A 19,103-nucleotide genomic window follows, 5' to 3' on the forward strand; every position below is an offset into this window, starting at 1 on the left:
TAGTAGAAAGACCTAGTAACTCTTGTAACAATCTAGGCCGGGAGGGGGGTGGGGTACTAGGTCAAGGGGCTGTGCTGAGGGAATTTGGAAGGAAATATGTAGGAATTGGGGACCAATCTGACTCCAGGGTTTCCAGCTGAGAAGAAGTAGAAAGGTTATAGAAATGCAGAGTCTGGAAGTTTCCCATGGAGGAAGGAAAAGCCATAGAACCATGCAAACTGAAAGTCAAGTGTAAACTTACCAGTGTAAACTTCTCAGCAAGTGTAAACTCGGGCTGCCTTGGAAATAAAGCCTATCTTAGTTTTCAGTCACCGCAAGGCAACAGTGTGTGTCTTGGGAGAAGGGGTGCCCAAGGGCGGTGCTCTTTAAAAATATAGATTTCTGGACCCCATCCCAGATTCCGTGGATGAGATATGGGCTGCTGTGTGTTTAGCACCCACTTCAGGCGATTTCGATTCACAGCCCAACTTGCTAGCTGTCGTCAGAGACTGGCAGCCAGGGTTGGTGAGTAATGTATTTCTCTTGGAGTCTCCAACACCCAGCAAAGCGTCTGCTGCTGGCTTAGGTGCCATGTTGGGCTTCCCAGGTGCAGCTAGTGGTAAAGAACCCACCTGCCAGTGCAAGAGATGTAAGAGGCGCGGGTTTGATCTCTGGGTCAAGAAGATCCCCTGGAGGAGTGCATAGCAACCCACTCCAGTAATCTGGCCTGGAGAGAGGAGACTGGCAGGGCTACAGTCCACAGGCTCTCAAACAGTCAGATGCAACTGAAGCAACTTACACACACGTGGGTCAAGTTGGGGGTTAGGACTGGAGTTGGGAGCCTGGCTTTGTTCACTGCAGCCACAGGCTATTCGTTCCCCTCCCCGCCCCAGCACCCGGCTCAGATTTCCTTCCAGGAAAAGCTTGTTGGACTCCTTTCCTGGTCACTGACTGTAGCTGGGAAGGTTGGGGCATGCAGAGGAAAGGCCACGCGGAGGTGGGGGAGGCTGGTGTTCTGGACAAGCACGGAGTCCCCCTCCTCCCCTGGCTGTAGCTCTCAAGCTTTCTCCTCCTTCCCCCTTTCCCTCCCCCTGCCCCCGGCCTCTCGACCTCAATAACTGTGCCATTTACAGGCGCGCACATCAGCCAGGCTTGTCTTGTTCAGAGTTCCAAGATTTTCCAAGTTGTGATGAAGTGGATGTCCTCCAGGGCGTCTAAAAAAGATAGGTGGCTTGCTCAAGGGTTCAGAGGTAGTCTCTGTGGAGTCCTCTGGGAGATTTCCAAGCCCTACGTGGGGAAAAGCAGAACCAAGTTGTCTCAGGGGGGTGAGACATGAGTTCGATCCCAGGGTGGGGAAGATCCTCTGGAGGAGGGCACGTCAACCTACTCCAGCATTCTTGCCTGGAGAATCCCACGGACAGAGGAGCCTGGTGGGCTACAGTCCATGGGGTCGCAAAGAGTCAGACACGCCTGAAGCGACTGAGCACGCACGCACATTTTAGCCTGACGTTCTTATTTAATAGGCGAGGCCACTGGGGACCAGAGAGGGAAAGGGGCTTGCCTAGGGTCACAGAATCTGTCAGATGCAGAGCAGGGCCCAGATCTCAGTGTCATGGCTCCCTGTGTGGATCCTGTCTCTCTAGTCTGTGGTCAGCACGGCAGTCTCCATGGCCGTGCCAGCCCACTTCCTCTTCACTCCCTCCAACTGCTGAGAAGCGCTGTGGCCAGGAGCGGGGCCAATCTTGCTTCTACTTCCTGTGTTCCTGCTCCAAGAACCCTGTATCCTGGCACAGGCTGCTCTCGGCGCAGAGAGGCTGGGGGGCTGTGGTGGAGCCACCAAGATCCTTGAGGGTGAGGTGGGTCCAGTGGAGAATAGCTCTTGATGCCCTGTGTCCCCCAGACAGCTTATTTCCTAATCCCTTTTCAGACGGACCTGGCATGAGAGCTGGGGGAACACACCCGACACCCAGACACCACAACCCCCATGCTTCCTGCTCCTTCCTTTATGAACCTGGCCAGTTTGGGCACTCGGGGCCAGTCTCCTCCAAGCCTATCTGTTGGAAGACACCCTTCTGTGCATCCCGGTCCCACTATGGGGCAGGACAGAATCCAGTCCTGCCTCTCCCAGTCACCTATCCATCCCAAGCCATCATCTCTCCAGCAGATCAGAGAGAGAAGTGACCTTAGAAGGCCTCCAAGCCAACTCAAGTGCCTGAGGGGTCATCACTGTGCCAAATAGGACCCAGCAGAATGCAATGGGAAGTAATGGGGACTTTGGCAACAATTAATTGTGTACTCTCTATGGAGACATAGTGATTGTAATTAAGACACACACATACATACACACGTCCCTGGTGGCTCAGTGGTAAAGAATTTGCCTGCCAAGCAGGAGGCGTGGGTTCCACCCCTGGTTCAGAAAGATCCCTGGAGCAAGAAATGGCTACCCAATCCAATATTCTTGCCTGGAGAATCCCATGGACAGAGGTGCTTGGTGGGCTACAGTCTATGGGGTCACGAAGAGTTGGACACGGCTTAGTGACTGAACAGTAACAGCAAATATACACACACACACACACACAAATTGTCTTAGGAGACAAAACACCTAGGTCTATAGGCCTAACTCACCCTTCATTAAAAAAAAAAAAATTGTTTATTTATTTGGCTGCTCCGGGTCTTGGTTACAGCATGTGGGATCTTCAACCTTTGTTACAGCACGCAGGCTCTTTCAGATGCAGCTTGTGGGATCTAGTTCCCTGACCAGGGATTGAATCCAGGCCCCCTGCATTGGCAGCATGGAGTCTTAGCCACTGGACCACCAGGAAAATCCCTCACCCTTCATTTTGATTCCATACTCCAAGCCAAGCCCCCTTTGGCACAGAGAAGCCTGCAGTTTCAGTCAGGCACAAAATCCAACCAATTACAATATTTTCAGATCTCTCCTTGTCTGGCCTGCTGGCTCCTATGACATGCTCACACAACTTGCGCGCACACACACACACACACACACACACACACACACACACACCCCTTCCAATCTCCCTGCCTGGAGGAGAAATGACAAGAACCCTCAGCCGCCTTCCAGCCCCATTGTCGCGAAGCACTGCCATGTACCTAAGTTTCTGCTCTGTCTCTTGTGACCTCATCAAGCCCCTCTGGGAAGTGAAAGTCTTGACACCAGCAGTTTCTAGAAGTCCTCTCTGTCTCATTTTCCTGGGTCGCCCATGCTGGACCAGCATCGGGGGCCAGAGGGCTGGGGCTTCCTCCTCTACCGACGGTGCCCACTTTTCCCTGTTCATCTCCAAGTCCTTCACTTTCTCATCTCCTCTTCCAGGACTGGGGGCTCCTGGGCCCCCATCCACCCATCCCTGGCAGTCTGCAGGGTGGCAAGAGGGCAGTTTTCTTTCTTTATTTGAGCATCTGGGTGTCAGGCCCTGTTTGGTGAGCCACAGACATACCCCACCCCAGGTAGCTTCCGTCATCTTTGGTTTTGTTTTGTTTCTCTTAAGCTTCAGGAGCCTTTTCCAATCTTGAGTTAACTACACACCCCACTTTGCAGTACAGTCTGATCTTTGGTCTACGTGAGGCATCTCTCTTATTTAATTTCCCCTCTCCCCATTACTCTTTCCTCTTTCTGGGCACCCACTCTAATGCCCTCAAGGTGTATCCTTTTGTTGGCATGTGTTCTAAAATACATGTTGCTTTCTTTTTCTTTCTGCGCCTGTATGTCACTCTGTACATCTAGAAGAGGGTTATCAGAGCTACTCTGCTTCATACGTTTCCACTCTCTACTGTGTTGTTAAGATCCGCCTCCATGTGCATTTGGACTGTGGCTTCTAATCACAGCATCATCCCCTGCAGATTGCAGCAGCTACTTGGTACCATCCTTCCCCTAGCAGCAGACATTCAGGTGGCCTCCAACTCCTGGTCACCACAAACAGTACCGGTGGTGGGCAACTTCTGATGGGTGTCCTCATGGAGCTGTGCGGGCATTTCTTTGCTGTATATCCAAGAATTGAATCACTGAATTGTAGGATCTCTGCATCCTTAGGTATTCTAAAGAGTTCCAGGTTGTTCTGCAGGTGCCCCTGCAAACATCCACTCCCACCAACCCCTTGGCATCGTCCAGTTTTCTAGTTTTGCCACTTGTACGGTGGCAAGTGACACCTTGCAGCTCCATATTGGAGCTTACATCTTAGTAGTACTTCTTGGATATGTCATTTTAGGCAAGTCATAGCAGCCCAATGAGGGCTTCCCTGGTGGCTCAGCGGTTAAGAATCTGCCTGTAATGCAGGAGCCACAGGAGACTTGAGTTTGATCTCTGGATCGGGAAGATCCCGTGGAGGAGGGCATGGCATCCCACTCCAGTATTCTTGCCAGGAGACTGCCATGGACAGAGGAGCCTGGCAGGGCTACATCCACAGGGTCGCAGAGTCAGACACAACTGAAGCGACAGAGCAACATGCACGCACGCGTTGCAGTCTCATGAGGTCAACACCGTGCGACCTAAGGGCAGTAGATTCCACAACTCAGAGAGACCGAGCAACTTAGCTGAGGTCACCCAGTTAGCATGGAACTGGAGTTTGAACCCAGAGCTTGCACTGTACCATTAACCTCACATTTTGTCTCTTTTCTAAAATATCATCGAGGCCTATACTGCAAGCTTCTTGGCAGGGGTTGTGTTTTAAACCCCTCCAAGGCCCTCAGAGAACTGAGCCCAGTGACTTTCTTGTAGGAGATGCTCAGTAAATCATTGTTTTACAGATTAGGAGAGGAAAAAAGTGCAAGGTGTCTTGTCGAGTTTATCTGGGGGCCTGTAGGGTGCAAGAGGAAAAGAGGAACTTGTTTGATCCACTAAGATGCTGACTGGAAGCTGCTTATGGTAGATAAGTAACCCTGGGCTCCTGGCTTCCTGTTCCCATGTGGCATCCGGAAGCAGTTTATCATGAAGTTGGGGGGCAGAGTGGTGTTAGGGGGCTTTGGGGGAAAGGCAGGGAGGAAAGCTGGTATGCAATGAGGAATCTAGAACCCCTAAATGCCTCGTCTGAGTGGGCTTCTACACCCAGCTAACGAAACTAAGGCTCAGATGGGTAAAGAAAGGAATTCAAGATCAAAGGCAGAATTGGAAGTCAAGCCTGTGTTTCTAGACACACAGTTCAGAGATTTTTCCACTTCTTCCTTGAGAGGAACTCACAGTCAACAAGTAGGGAAGTGTTTCTTCTCATGCTCTTTCATCACAGCGCAGAGCAGTGCTGAAAACTTCTGCTTCTCAGTTTCTCCTCAGATCCTCAAGGATATACCCCCCTCTCTGGGAAGAGAGCAACTGATAACTGAGCCTCACCTCATTGTCACCATCTGTGTAATGGGTACAGTGATACCAAGCTCCCAGAGCTGCTGTGACCCTTGATACAAGATAACAAACAGAGCACATCAACACCACCCCTAGACAAAAAAGGACTCTCCCCAGCCAAGACAGAGCACAGAAGAACTGTAACAACTGAATATCAACATCTGAGCTAGAACATTCTGGTAATGTTTAATTTCCCTCTGGGGAGAGGGAAATGAAGCTTTATTTCAGGAACCACTTGAGTGTGTGTGTCCTTTCAAAACCTATGGTGTCATGTGAAGTGGAGATGGAAACAAACCCCCAAAGGGACTTTTGGTGGCAAAAGGATTAGGCACTTTTTCTCAAGTGGGATGTAGATGTTGGTGGCCCAAGGGGAAGGGCGGGTCCAAAGAGGACCTTCTAAAAATACTGCCCTTTAACCAAAAAGACACAGCCCACTCCTCGGCTGCGCCCCCAACAGCTTCTCAAAAGGAGAAATCCTCTTGCCACTCACGCTTCCGTGCGCCGCCAGGCGAAGGCACCTCCCCAGTGTGGCCAGGGGTTGGTTGCCGAGAGCCTGGAAGAAGCTGAGACTTGGGGCCAGGCAGCTGCTTCAGACCCCAGTCCTTTGCTCTTCTCTTTGAGCCTGTTTCTTCATCTGAGGAGTGGGAAGACAAATGACTACGGTGTGAGTTCAGCTAAAGAAGATAATACCTATAAACATGTCATTTGATGCCCAGCACTCAGAGGCACCAATGGATTCTAGCTCTGCGCCTTCTTTCCTGTTGATGGAGAGGGGTTGCTGTGTGTTGGGGCATGGGGGATAGGTGAGCAAGAAGGAAGATTCCTGCACTCACAGTGTCCCTCGCCTGGAGGTTCTGGCCTGTGGTGGGGGATCTGTAGGGGACTCTCTCCCTTGCAGTGAGGTGGTCAGGGCCCTCTGCCCCCAGCCCCTTCTGGAATTGCACAAGGAGGGAGGAGCCCAGTAAGGAGCCTCTGAAGTGCTTCCTAAGCCTATAGAGACACAGGAGACATGGCTATGGGAACACCAGCAGGTCCCAGGCCAAGTCGATTTTGGCATGAATGGGAGGCAGTATGGTACTGTGGGGAGCTCCAAAGTGAAAGCCTGGATTCTCAGGCTCCCAGTAGATTGGGCTTCCTCTTACCATGGCCTCTGGTGGGCCTGGTGTACCACGCAGGGCCCTTCCTGACCTCTTGATGGTCCCACAAAGTAAGTATCATTATCCCAATCTAGTGATGGGAAAGCTGATACTCCTAAAGGTTAAGTCATTTGCCTAAGATCTCCTAGCCAGGATTCAAAGTCAAATTTTCCAACAGGATGACCTTGGACAGGCCATTTCAGCAAGGTGTTTGAGGATCCTCCTTCGTCAAGTGGGCATAATACTCCAGCTGCCTCCTCCCTAGGGCTCTTGGTGAACTCAGATTGGGGGCTGGAGGCAGACGTCTGTGTCAAGTTGCAAATCCTTGTCTATTCAAGAGGAAGTGTGTACAGTGTGGGCTTTGTCTTGGAGATGCAGGGAGGTGCTGACATGTATGTTTGGGATGTCTGACAGCAAACATTCCAGGTGGCACTGCTGATTCTAGGGCTTACTTGCTCCTGTGGAGGCTGTGGGATCCCCTTATGCAAAAGAACAGGAATCTTGGCTTCACAATGTTGAAAAGTAGGATGGAAGAGAAAAGATCTCCTTATCAATTTTGCAGAGGTTCAGTTCAGTTCAGTGCTCAGTCGTGTCCGACTCTTTGTGACCCCATGGACTGCAGCACGCCAGGCCTCCCTGTCCATCACCAACTCCAGGAGTTTACTCAAACTCATGTCCATTGAGTTGGTGGTGCCATCCAACCATCTCATCCTCTCTTGTCCCCTTCTCCTTCTGCCTTCAGTCTTTCCCAGCATCAGTGTGTTTTCCAAGGAGTCTGTTCTTCGCATCAGGTGGCCAAAGGATTGGAGCTTCAGCTTCAGCATCTGTCCTTCCAATGAATATTCAAGACTGATTTCCCTTAGGATGGACTTGTTGGATCTCCTTGTCGTTCAAGGGGCTCTCAAGAGTCTTCTCCAACACCACAGTTCAAAAGCATCAATTCTTTGGTGCTCAGCTTTCTTTATAGTCCAACTTTCATATCCACACATGACTACTGGAAAAACCATAGCCTTGACTAGACGGACCTTTGTAGGCAAAGTAATGTCTCTGCTTTTTAGTATGCCATCTAGGTTGGTCATAACTTTTCTTCCAAGGAGCAAACATCCTTTAATTTCATGGCAGCAATTACCATCTGCAGTGATTCTTGCAGAGGTAAGAGGTGAATTAACAATAATCATCACCCATATTGTGCTCTCTGTGTGGCTATGCTTCCATTCCTTAAGCACTTACAAAGTGACAGTCATCTTCCTAAGGGCCCTACATGAATTAATTCACCTAGTCCTTATGGACTACCACTTTACAGATGAGGAAACTGAGGGAATTCCTTGGTGGTTGGATGGTTAGGACTCCATACTCACACTGCAGGGGGCCTGGATTTTATCCCTGGTCAGGGAACTAAGGGGCTTCCCAGGAGGCTCAGTGATAAAGAATACCCCTGCCAATGTAGGAGACTCTAGTTCAATCCCTGGGTCAGGAAGATACCTTGGAGGAGGAAATGGCACCCCATTCCAGTGTTCTTGCCTGAAAAAGGCCATGGACAGAGGAGCCTGGTGGGCTGTAATCCACGGATCGTGGAGTTGGACACAAATGAGCGACTGAGTAGGCACATGCAGGAAACTAAGATACCACAAGCTATGAACGTGGCCTAAAAATAAAGATGAGGAAACTGAGGCTCCAAGAGATCTAAAAAATGAACTTTCCAGGTTATGGTGAGTTTGTAGATAAGAGTGATTTCAGAATCGGGCAGTTTGATTCCAAAGCTCAAAGGATTTGCCTTCTTTCTCGGCTGTCAGTGTATTTCCCTGGTATTGGACCACATTTGGTGTCCAGTGTTTGCAGCTGAGCTTGTCAATAAGCTAGGCTTCTTCAGACTCCTCCCCTCTGCATTTCCCTCCTTTGCCCTTCTGTGATAGGACCTGGTCCCTATTCCTGAGCCTAGATAAATGGGGGTGCTTAGTTAACCCGATACATTTTGATTGGCAGGGAAGAGCATGGACTGGGAGTCTTATGCTGGGTGCAGGCCCCATCACCAGCAGACTCTAGGGCCTTGTGCAAGGCACAGCCCCTCTCAGGGTTCCATCTTCTCCTCTCTGGGATGAAGGAGATTGAGCCTGAAGGTCCCTGGCAGTCCTTGTGGGAGAACTCAGAATATGAGTGACTTGGCTAAAGTCACATATTTTGTTTGTGGAATTGCTGGGGTTTGTCTGGATCTGTTGTTACCAGATCTCACTGTCTGGAGAAAGGCAGATGGCTAGCTATAATGTAGGCTGTCAATAAAGACTGCAGACTGGAAAAGGGAAGCAGGGCAGCAGGCAAGATTTGGGGCAGAGAGCTCTCTCTTCTCTCACCACCCTGGAGAGCACAGTAGATTGCTTGGTTGGCTCCCAGGACTTGTTGGGAGAAGTGAAGTCCTTCCCCCCACCTCCCAGCCTTGGCCCTGCTCCGAGAAAAGAGAGTTGGTGGCCCCATCTTTCAGTTCCACTTCCTCTAGACATGGTTGGCTGGGTCATTAATGCAAGCCTGCTATGTTTGGGTTCCTGACACCACCACCCAACCCATTATAAACAGTCAAGCCTGGCCAGGGTGTCTCGCTGAACTGGAAAGTTCACTCTCTGTGATATCCGGGTCTGTGTTGAGACCCTTCAGAGCCAATGAGAGCTGTTGATGACTGAAAGGGAAAAGAGCACCTGGGTGGTGGTGGTGATGAGTTGCATATGTGTGTTTTCTCACGACCCTCCCGTTTCAATTCCATTTTCTTCTGGCCCAGGCTGAGCACTTGGAAGCTCATCTTGGATCTTCTGGCCATTGCTCTTCTCACCTCCTCCAGGAAGCTTCTTTTGATTCTTTCCAGCATGTGTCTGCCTCCCAAGTATAGTGGGTTGAATGGTGGACCTCCCCCTCCACCTCAAAGATATGTCAACATAAAACCCCTAGAGCGTTGAGTGCTACCTTATTTGGAATAAAAATGTGAATTTTAATTAAGTTAAAGATCTTGAACTGATATCCTGGTGTATCTGAATGAGTGAGTGAAAGTTGCTCAGTCATGTCCGACTCTTTGCGATTCCATAGACTGTAGCCCACCAGGCTCTCCTAAGTCCATGGGGTTCTGCAGGCAAGAATACTAGAGTGGGTTGCCATTCCCTTCTCCAAAATGTACTCTTTAATATATTCATGGAATTCTCCAGGCCAGAATTCTGGAGTGGGTAGCCTGTCTTCTCCAGGGGATCTTTCCAACCCAGGGATTAAACCCAGGTCTCCCGCATTATAGGCAGATTCTTTACCAACTGAGCTATCAGGGAAGCCTGGTTTATTTGGGTAGACTCTAAATCAATGTCCATTTAAGACAAATGCAGATTAGGAGATGATGTGAGCACTTAGGCATAGAATGGAGTGATGTGGCCTCAAAGTCACAAGTCAAGGAATGCCATCAATTCCCAAAGCTAGAAGAAGCAAGGAAGGGTGTCCCCCTAGAGCATCCAGAAGAACCAAAGCTGCCAACACCTTGACTTAGACTTCTGGCCTCCAGAACTGTGAGGGAATAAGACTTGTTGCTTTAAGCTACACTAGCCCTGTGGCACATTGTTGCAGCAGCAGTAGGAAATGAACAGATCATGGCATCATAGACTACCAAAACTGGGGGGAAGGCAGGGCCACTGGAGCCACACTGATGGAGCTTCACACTGGCTCCAGCCAGTGAGAGCTGTACATCAGGGGTCTGCTGGGCCCCTCTGAGCCTCAGGCCACTCATCTGCAAAGGGAAGACCATAAAGCCTACCTCCCAGAGCCAGTGTTTTGTTTTGTTTTAACAGCTTTGTGCTGTGTTCAGTCACTGAGTCCTGTCTGACTCTTTGTGACCCCGTAGACTGTAGTCCACCAGGCTCCTCTGTCCATAGAGTTTTTCAGGCAAGAATACTGGAGTGGGTTGCCATTTCCTCCTCCAGATGATCCTCCCAACCCAGGGATCAAACCTGCGTCTCCTGCATCTCCTACATTGGCAGTCGGATTCTTTACCACTGTGCCACCTGGGAAGCCCCCACACTACTCTTGCTATTAACAACTTTATTGGAATATAAATCAAATTTCAGACAATTCACCCATTTAAAGTACATGATTCAGTGGCCATTTTAGTGTACTCACAAAGTTGTGCAACCATCCCCCATCAACTTTAAAATGTTTCATCATTCCCCCCAAAAGCCTCATACCCACTAGGATTTGTTCCCCATTTCCCTCCCCTCAAGTTTCCCCCAAATGTAGCCAACTATGAATTTGCCTTCTATCTCCAAAGATTTGTCTGTTCTGTACATTTTGTATAAATGGAATCATACAAAATGTCCCTTCATGTCTGACTTCTTTCACTTATCATGATGTTTTCAAATTTCTTCCATGTTGAAGTAGTATCCATACTTTATTCCTTTTTATGTGTGAATACTATTCCATTGGAAAAGAGCCTGATTCTGGGAAAGATTGAGGGCAAGAGGGGAAGGGGGCGACAGAGGATGAGATGGTTGAATGGCATCACTGACTTGATGGACATGAGTTTGAGCAAATGCTGGGAGATGGTGAAGGACGGGGAAGCCTGGCATGCTGCAGTCCATGGGGTTGCAAGGACTAAGACACGACTACGTGTCTGAATAACAACAACTATTCCATTGTATGGATATACTGCATTTTGTTTATCCATTTATTCATTGATAGTCATTTGAATTTTTCCATGTTTTGGCTATTATGAAACATGCTTCTATGTACATTTGTACACAAGTTTTTGTGTGGACTGAGCCAGGGCTGTTTTGAAGATTAAATGAAGTAGAACCTAAGGTATTTGATATGTCCTCCAACAATTAGTATACTTCCTTGGTGGCTCAGATGGTAAAGCGTCTGCCTACAAAGCAGAAGACCCAGGTTCAATCCCTGGGTTGGGAGGATCCCCTGGAGAAGGAAATGGCAACCCACTCCAGTACTCTTGCCTGGAAAATCCCATGGATGGAGGATCCTGGTAGGCTACAGTCCATGGGGTTGCAAAGAGTCGGACACGACTGAGCGACTTCACTTTCACTTTTCAACAATTAATAATGAAAGATATTAGAGAAAATGTGCCTCAACACCTTCAATTTAGATATTAGGATACTGAAGCATAGAGAGGAGCACAGACTTGCTTGAGGTCACCCAAGGCAGGAAAGCCTAACACCTAAATACAGGTCCATGAGTCAGACTGCCCAGAACTAAATCCTGGTTGGGCTTAAGTTACCTTCCATAGGTCACTTCACCTCTCTGAGCCTCAGTTTATGCATGTATAAAATGAGGTTAGTAATAGTACCTACCTCATATGATTGTTGATGTGAGAATGCTACACTGTGTGTCTGGCAGAGACTAGGTATTCTGTGCATCTTAGCTCTTATCATTCATGGTAGTTGCTGACAGCAGAACTTAGGTCCCCTGGCTCCCAGGTATGAGATGTCTTGAATCTACACTTCTTTGGTTCCCTTTTCTGTATCATGGGCATCTTCCCACTGTGACAAAGATTCTTAGAGGAAGGATGTAGGGCTTCTCCTCCTCAATGTCCTGAACACATGTGAAAGTGTTAGTCACTCAGTTGTCTGATTCTTTGCAACCCCATGGACTGTAGCTCGCCAGGCTCCTCTGTCCATGAAATTCTCCTGGCAAGAATACTGGAGCGGGTAGCCATTCCCTTCTCTAGGGGATCTTCCCTACCCAGGGATCAAACCCATATCTCCCGCATTGCAGGCATATTCTTTGCCCTGAGCACGTGAGTAGTGCTGAATGAGAAGCCTCTGTTCACTTCCTTTGGCTCCCACCAACCCTCGCCCTCACCAAGAGAGCCAGCTGGGAACTGTGGTCGGTGTTAATTCTCTGCATCTTTCCAACACCCCATGAGCTGACTGCTGTGTCTCTCTTCCAGGTAGTGAACAGTGCCCAACCATGGAGCTGGGGCCTCTAGAAGGCAGTTACTTAGAACTTCTCAACAGCAGTGCTGACCCTTTGCAGCTCTACCACCTCTACGACCGGATGGATCTGACAGGAGAAGAAGAGATAGAGCTCTGCTCAGGTGGGCTGCCCTCCCTCGGGCCCCTTTCAAGGCCCTCCCCAGCCCTCTGCCAGCAGTGGAGATACCCACCCCCCACCTCCCACCAGGGGAAGAGCTGGCCGCGGAGCTCCGCTCAGCACCACGGACAGCTCCAGCTGCAGGCCAGGCTTGCTCCTGGTGGGGACCTCTCCCAGCCCGCCCTGCCTCTCCCTCCTTCCCCAGTAGCCTCCTTCCCAGATCTTTCCAGCTTCATCCAAGTGTCTTTTCCTTCCAGAGCCTGACACAGACACCATCAACTGCGAACAGTTCAGCAGGCTGTTGTGTGACATGGAAGGTGATGAAGAGACCAGGGAGGCTTATGCTAATATCGGTGAGAAAGCATTCTTAGTCCAGAAAAAGGACAATTGAGGGGAAAGATTCTTTTTTTCCCTTTTGTTAATGTCAGCCACTCACCAGGAGTGAACAGGCCCTCCGTCAGAAATTAGAGCAAGGAGGATGGGGAGCGAGGGTTAGGAGGACAGAGAATTGGGAAAAGGGGAGATGAACACCAGGCAAATAAATTTAACTGTCCCCATCTTCTGCCACCATTTCTATACCTTTTTCCATTTGCTGCTTTTCTTTCTTTCCTTCCCACAAAGCCCATATCATGTGCCCCTCCCTCCCTTTCTCCCCAGCTCCTAAGCTGAATTACTCTAGTATTTGTAATAGCATCCTGGGTAGTGGAGACAGAGTGAGAAAGGGTGGTTAGGAAGCTCTTGAGATAGGCGTCTGAAGTGAAAGTTTTGACTCCAGGAAAGTTAGGACTTGATTTACTGGCAATAGGGAGCCATAAAAGGCTTCTGAGTGAGTGATGATGGTGGTAATGGTGTTGATGATAGTGGTCTGGTGGTACCTAACACTTACACTTACTCTTTGCAAGTTCCTGTTCTAAACACTCTACACACAGAAACTTATTCAGTTCTCATAGTCATCCCACAAGGCAGGTGTGATTATTATTTCCATTTTGTACACATGGAAGCCGATGTAACTACCATTGTGCGGGGGGGAGGGGGGCATTTGTAGCCTACTAATCATGGTGTGTGTTATCACACTGACTCTTTACAAAAACAGAGGAAGTAGCTACTATCAGCATCTTCATTTAACAGATGAGGATATTGAGATTTAGAGAGACTAAAGCATCTACTCAAGGCTGCATTAGTGACAGTAACAGGCAGGTCTGAAATTCTAGCTTAGATCTTTCTTATTTCAAAGTCCTTACTTTTAACCACAAGAATGATAGTATCTGGAGTGGGGAGGTTTGCTAAGTCTTAAGCTGAGAGACTGTTTTGCAGCTTTAAATAGACCTACAGCTTTCAGACAAGGGCAGAACTCTTTGGGGAGGGGTGTTTCTGTTTTTGTTTTTTTTTTCCGGGTGGGGTGAGGTAAAGGATCCCTCCTTCCCAGGTTCACCACTATCTCATACACAGGCTTTGCTGGATTAGGAAAACAATGCCTCCTCTTCTTTTCAGGATGCAGCCCCTATTAAGAAGTAACAACTTCTTTGTGACAACCTAAGGGGGTGGGATGGGGTATGAGGTGGGACAGAGAGGCCTTTTGTCTACCTATGGTTGATTCATGTTGATGTATGGCAGAAAAGTAATTATCCTTCAATGAAAAATGAATAAATTTCAAAACAAAGAAAAAGTCAAAATAAGAAAAAAAAAAAGGTGTTACAACTTGGATATCAAAGTTCAGGATGAATACCTGCACCCATTTACCCTTGGCTGGGCACCCTTGCACAGTGAATAACCTGCACAGATGTTCTTAGCGGCCCTTTTCCTGGTATCCCAAGAATCACATCACTTAAGAGGTCTGGCATGAACATGGCTAGTCTCTCCCCAGCATGTAGTTATTAACTCAGCATCATGCCTGCATGCGTGTGTGCGTGCTCACCTGCTAAGTCATGTCCAACTCTTTGTGACTCCATGCACTGTATGTAGCTCGCCAGGGTCCTCTGTCCATGGGATTTCTTAGGCAGAAAATGGAGAGGAGCAGAAACTGCATGTGACTCAAAAGTTATAGAACTGAGAGCCTCCCTTCTTCCTTTCCTACCTTGGAATTTCCTTGGAAGAAGCAGAAATGCTTAGGCCTGAGACTATTCACATTCCCTCAGAGCTGGAAGCAGTAATGAATGATTTGGGCTTTTTTCAAATCACGTAGGCTTCATTTCCCCCGTAGGGGCATCTACACAGGAAGTGAGAGCAAGTGGAGGAGGCAGCTTCCTCCTCAAATCTGTGCTCGTGGCCTGTAGTCGTCTGAGACATCCCGAAGTATTACAGTGGCTACAGTATTACGTGTGTAAAATGGGGATAATAATCATGCCTGCCTTGTGGGATGACTGTGAGAATTGAGTAAGTTTCTGTGTGTATGTATTTAGAGCGGGATTGCAATAAGCATTCAGTAAATGTTAGGTACCACCCAACCACTACCATCAACACCATCATCATTATCATTTTCATTATCATCATCACCACTGTCATGCCCTCACTCAGAAGCCTTTTTTTTCTTTTTTTTCATTTCTTTTTATTAGTTGGAGGCTAATTACTTTACAATATTGTAGTGGTTTTTGCCATACATTGACATGAATCAGCCATGGATTTACATGTGTTCCCCATCCCGATCCCCCCTCCCGCCTCCCTCCCCATCCGATCCCTCTGGGTCTTCCCAGTGCACCAGCCCTGAGCACTTGTCCCATGCATCCAACCTGGGCTAGTGATCTGTTTTACCCTTGATAGTATACTTGTTTAGTATAGAGATAGTATACTCTCAGAACATCCCACCCTCACCTTCTCCCACAGAGTCCAAAAGTCTGTTCTGTACATCTGTGTCTCTTTTTCTGTTTTGCATATAGGATTATTGTTACCATCTTTTAAAATTCCATATATATGCGTTAGTATACTGTATTGGTCTTTATCTTTCTGGCTTACTTCACTCTGTATAATGGGCTCCAGTTTCATCCATCTCATTAGAACTGATTCAAATGCATTCTTTTTAATGGCTGAGTAATATTCCATGGTGTATATGTACCACAGCTTTCTTATCCATTCGTCTGCTGATGGGCATCTAGGTTGCTTCCATGTCCTGGCTATTATAAACAGTGCTGCGATGAACATTTGGGTGCACGTGTCTCTTTCAGATCTGGTTTCCTCAGTGTGTATGCCCAGGAGTGGGATGGCTGGGTCTTATGGCAGTTCTATTTCCAGTTTTTTAAGGAATCTCCACACTGTTCTCCATAGTGGCTGTACTAGTTTGCATTCCCACCAACAGTGTAAGAGGGTTCCCTTTTCTCCACACCCTCTCCGGCATTTATTGCTTGTAGACTTTTGGATAGCAGCCATCCTGACTGGCATGTAATGGTACCTCATTGTGGTTTTGATTTGCATTTCTCTGATAATGAGTGATGTTGAGCATCTTTTCATGTGTTTGTTAACCATCTGTATGTCTTCTTTGGAGAAATGTCTGTTTAGTTCTTTGGCCCATTTTTGGATTGGGTCATTTATTTTTCTGGAATTGAGCTGCAGGAGCTGCTTGTATATTTTTGAGATTAATCCTTTGTCTGTTGCTTCATTTGCTATTATTTTCTCCCATTCTGAAGGCTGTCTTTTCATCTTGCTTATAGTTTCCTTTGTTGTGCAAAAGCTTTTAAGTTTCATGAGGTCCCATTTGTTTATTTTTGCTTTTATTTCCAATATTCTGGGAGGTGGGTCATAGAGGATCCTGCTGTGATTTATGTCGGAGAGTATTTTGCCTATGTTCTCCTCTAGGAGTTTTATAGTTTCTGGTCTTACATTTAGATCTTTAATCCATTTACTCAGAAGCCTTTTATGGCTCCCTATTGCCTGTAAAGTGAAAGTATTAGTTGCTTGGTTGTATCCAACTCTTTGCGACCCCATGGACTGTAGCCTGCCAGGCTCCTCTGTTCATGGAATTCTCCAGGCAAGAATACTAGAGTGGGCTGCCATTCCCTTCTCCAGGGATCTTCCTGACCCAGGGATCGAACCCAGATCTCCCACACTGTAGGCAGATTCTTTACTGTCTGAGCCACCAGGGCAGCCCAGTTGCCTGTAAAATGAAGCCCAAACTTTCCCCAACACAAAACTTTTACTGAAGACATCTATCTCAAGAGTTTCCTAGCCACCTTTCCTCACTCTGTCCACACTACCCAGGAAGCCCTCCACTTTCATCTTTCAGACTCTGCCCTCCATCTTTCAAGGTCTGGCTCCAGGATCCCTGCCTCTGGGAAGCCCTCCCTGATTACCCCAGCCCAAAAAACACCCTTCTCTTACCTCTTACTATGAGAGCTATCTTTCCATTGGCTCCAAGGCATGATCCACTTCATGTAATTAACCAGAAAGGGATAGCTACTCACTCCAATATTCTTGCCTGGAGAATTCCATGAAAAGAGGAGCCCAGCAGGCTATAGCGCATGGGGTTGCAAAGAGCCACACATGACTGAACCACTAACACTTTCACTTTATTGAGTGTTTACCGTGTCCTGGCTACTGTGTTGATTGCTTTAGATGCAGAGTCTCCAGTCCTCACCATCCACCCCTGGGTTGTAGGTACTATTTATCCTCATTACACAGATGAGGAAATAGGGGCCCAGAGAGGTTAAGTAGACCCAAGATTGTATAGCTAGTGGAGTGAGTAGGGAGTAGAGCTGGAATTTCAACTCAAACGCCAGACAACTCTGGGCTTCCATGGTGGCTCAACGGGTAAAGAATCCACTTGCAATGCAGGAGACCTGGGTTTGATCCCTGGGTTGGGAAGATCCCCTGGAGAAGGGAAAGGCTACCCACTCCAGTATTCTGTCCTGGAGAATTCCGCAGACTGTACAGTCCATGGGGTCCCAAAGAGTCAGACATGACTGAGTGACTTTCACTTCACTTTCAAGACAACTCTGCTATGCTGCGATGTACTACTTTATAGCAATAGAAAAGTTTGCATGGATATATATCATCCCTTTAATTAGATTAAGAGCCCATGAAGGTTCAGTGTTCCTTCACTTATTTGATAATTTGTTCAGCACACATTTATTGAACCCTGCTGTGTGCCAAGTCTGAAGGGTCACAGTTCCCTGATACCCAGTCCAAGGCCAGGCATACAATAAGTATTTGGTGAGAAATAGTTGATTGACGATGCTTTTTCTTGTCTGGGCAGCGGAATTGGACCAGTACGTCTTCCAGGACACCCAGCTGGAGGGCCTGAGCAAAGACATTTTCAGTAAGTTGACCAGTTCTTGTTTTCTTTTTAACTTTTTATTTTATATTAGTTTCCCTGCTGGCTCGGCCAGTAAAGAATCTGCCTGCAATGCAGGAGACCTAGGTTTAATCCCTGGGTTAGGAAGATCCCCTGGAGAAGGGAATGGCAACCCACTCCAGTATTCTTGCCTGGAGAATTCCTTGGACAGAAGAGCCTGGTGGGCTATAGTCCATGGGGTTGCAAAAAGTCAGATGCGACTGAGCGACTTTCACTTTAACTTTTTATATTAGAGTACAGCTGACTAAAAATGTTGTGATAGTTTCGGGTGGACGGTGAAAGGACTCAGCCATACATCCATTCTCCCCCAAAGCCTGCTCCCATCCAGGCTGCCACATAACATTGAGCAAAGTTCCGTGTGCTATACAGTAGGTTCTTGTTGGTTATCCATTTTAAATATAGCAGTGTGTACGTGTGATCTCAAACTCCCTAACTGTCCCTTGGCTGGGGGGCGGGGGGCAGTTCTTGGCTCAGCCTGCATTTCCTTCCTTGTTCCTGGGGAGCACTGTAATACCCGAGGACCCCCCCTCAATGAGTGATCACATTCCCTCCCAACGGAGTGTCAGCGGGGACGTCACCTTGGACGTCCACTGACTATGTGTTGGTGTCTTTGGTTTTTCCCCAAAGTTGAGCACATAGGATTGGAAGAAATGATCAGCGAGAGTGTGGAGGTGCTGGAGGAAGCAGGGCAGAAAAGTCAGAAAAGACGTGAGTGAGACCCCCTCCGCCCCTCCCCAACACCCTCCCCGCCGCCCCCACTCCCTGATCTGACCCAGCCTTGATTGACTGCTGGCCCTGCCTCAGCTCTAAAACCTGGGACGGCTCCCAGTTGCTTCCCTCCTTGAGTCCTGTCTGCTCGGCCTGAGCTTGGGAGTCCTCCCACCTCTCCCCTCACCCCTGCTCCCTAGTGATGCAGGGAGGAAGCTGATTGCCCAGGATCAAATGGCCTCTTTCCTGCTGGGTCTCTGCCCCTGGCTGTTTTGGGGTCCAAACAGACCTCTGGGCTCTGGCTCCTCTTTCATCCTTAGTTGTCACCCCCTGTTTAAGAGAGAGCTCTTCAAGCACAGTTTTTCCCCAGAAAGATCTGGGTTTGAGTCCTGGATCTGTTATTTATAGTCCGTGTGAACTTGGGCAAGTACCTGCATCTCTCTGAGCCTCCTAGTCAGTCTCCCTGCCTCCTTAATCTGCCCTCATCTGGAAGCCAACCTGGGCTTTTAAATGCAAATCAGATCATATTGCTGCCCTGGTGACCTTCTGGGTTTCCACAGTGGCACAGCGGTAAAGAATCCGCCTACCATAC

General features: G+C 48.2%; 1 protein-coding gene and 1 non-coding gene across 7 annotated transcripts in view; both read left to right on the top strand.

The window, feature by feature from the left end:
- The window catches only part of CIITA (class II major histocompatibility complex transactivator), a 56,338-nt gene that overhangs the window by 16,114 nt on the left and 21,121 nt on the right, over positions 1–19,103 (top strand). For 5 of the 6 annotated variants that reach the window (XM_043914305.1, XM_043914306.1, XM_043914304.1 and 2 more), the window contains exons 2-5: positions 12,380–12,526; positions 12,780–12,875; positions 17,705–17,767; positions 18,431–18,511. In XM_043914305.1, the coding sequence (XP_043770240.1) occupies positions 12,380–12,526; positions 12,780–12,875; positions 17,705–17,767; positions 18,431–18,511 (387 nt within the window). Of the gene's footprint in view, positions 1–5,249; positions 5,506–12,379; positions 12,527–12,779; positions 12,876–17,704; positions 17,768–18,430; positions 18,512–19,103 lie in introns of all 6 variants that reach the window. The other variant, XM_043914309.1, reaches the window with a different exon arrangement.
- On the top strand, positions 11,311–11,382 carry TRNAC-ACA. The gene has a single exon. It is a non-coding gene; the product is annotated as a tRNA-Cys (tRNA).

The sequence above is a fragment of the Cervus elaphus genome, chromosome 10 (genome assembly GCF_910594005.1).
Source record: "Cervus elaphus chromosome 10, mCerEla1.1, whole genome shotgun sequence".
NCBI lineage: Eukaryota > Metazoa > Chordata > Mammalia > Artiodactyla > Cervidae > Cervus > Cervus elaphus.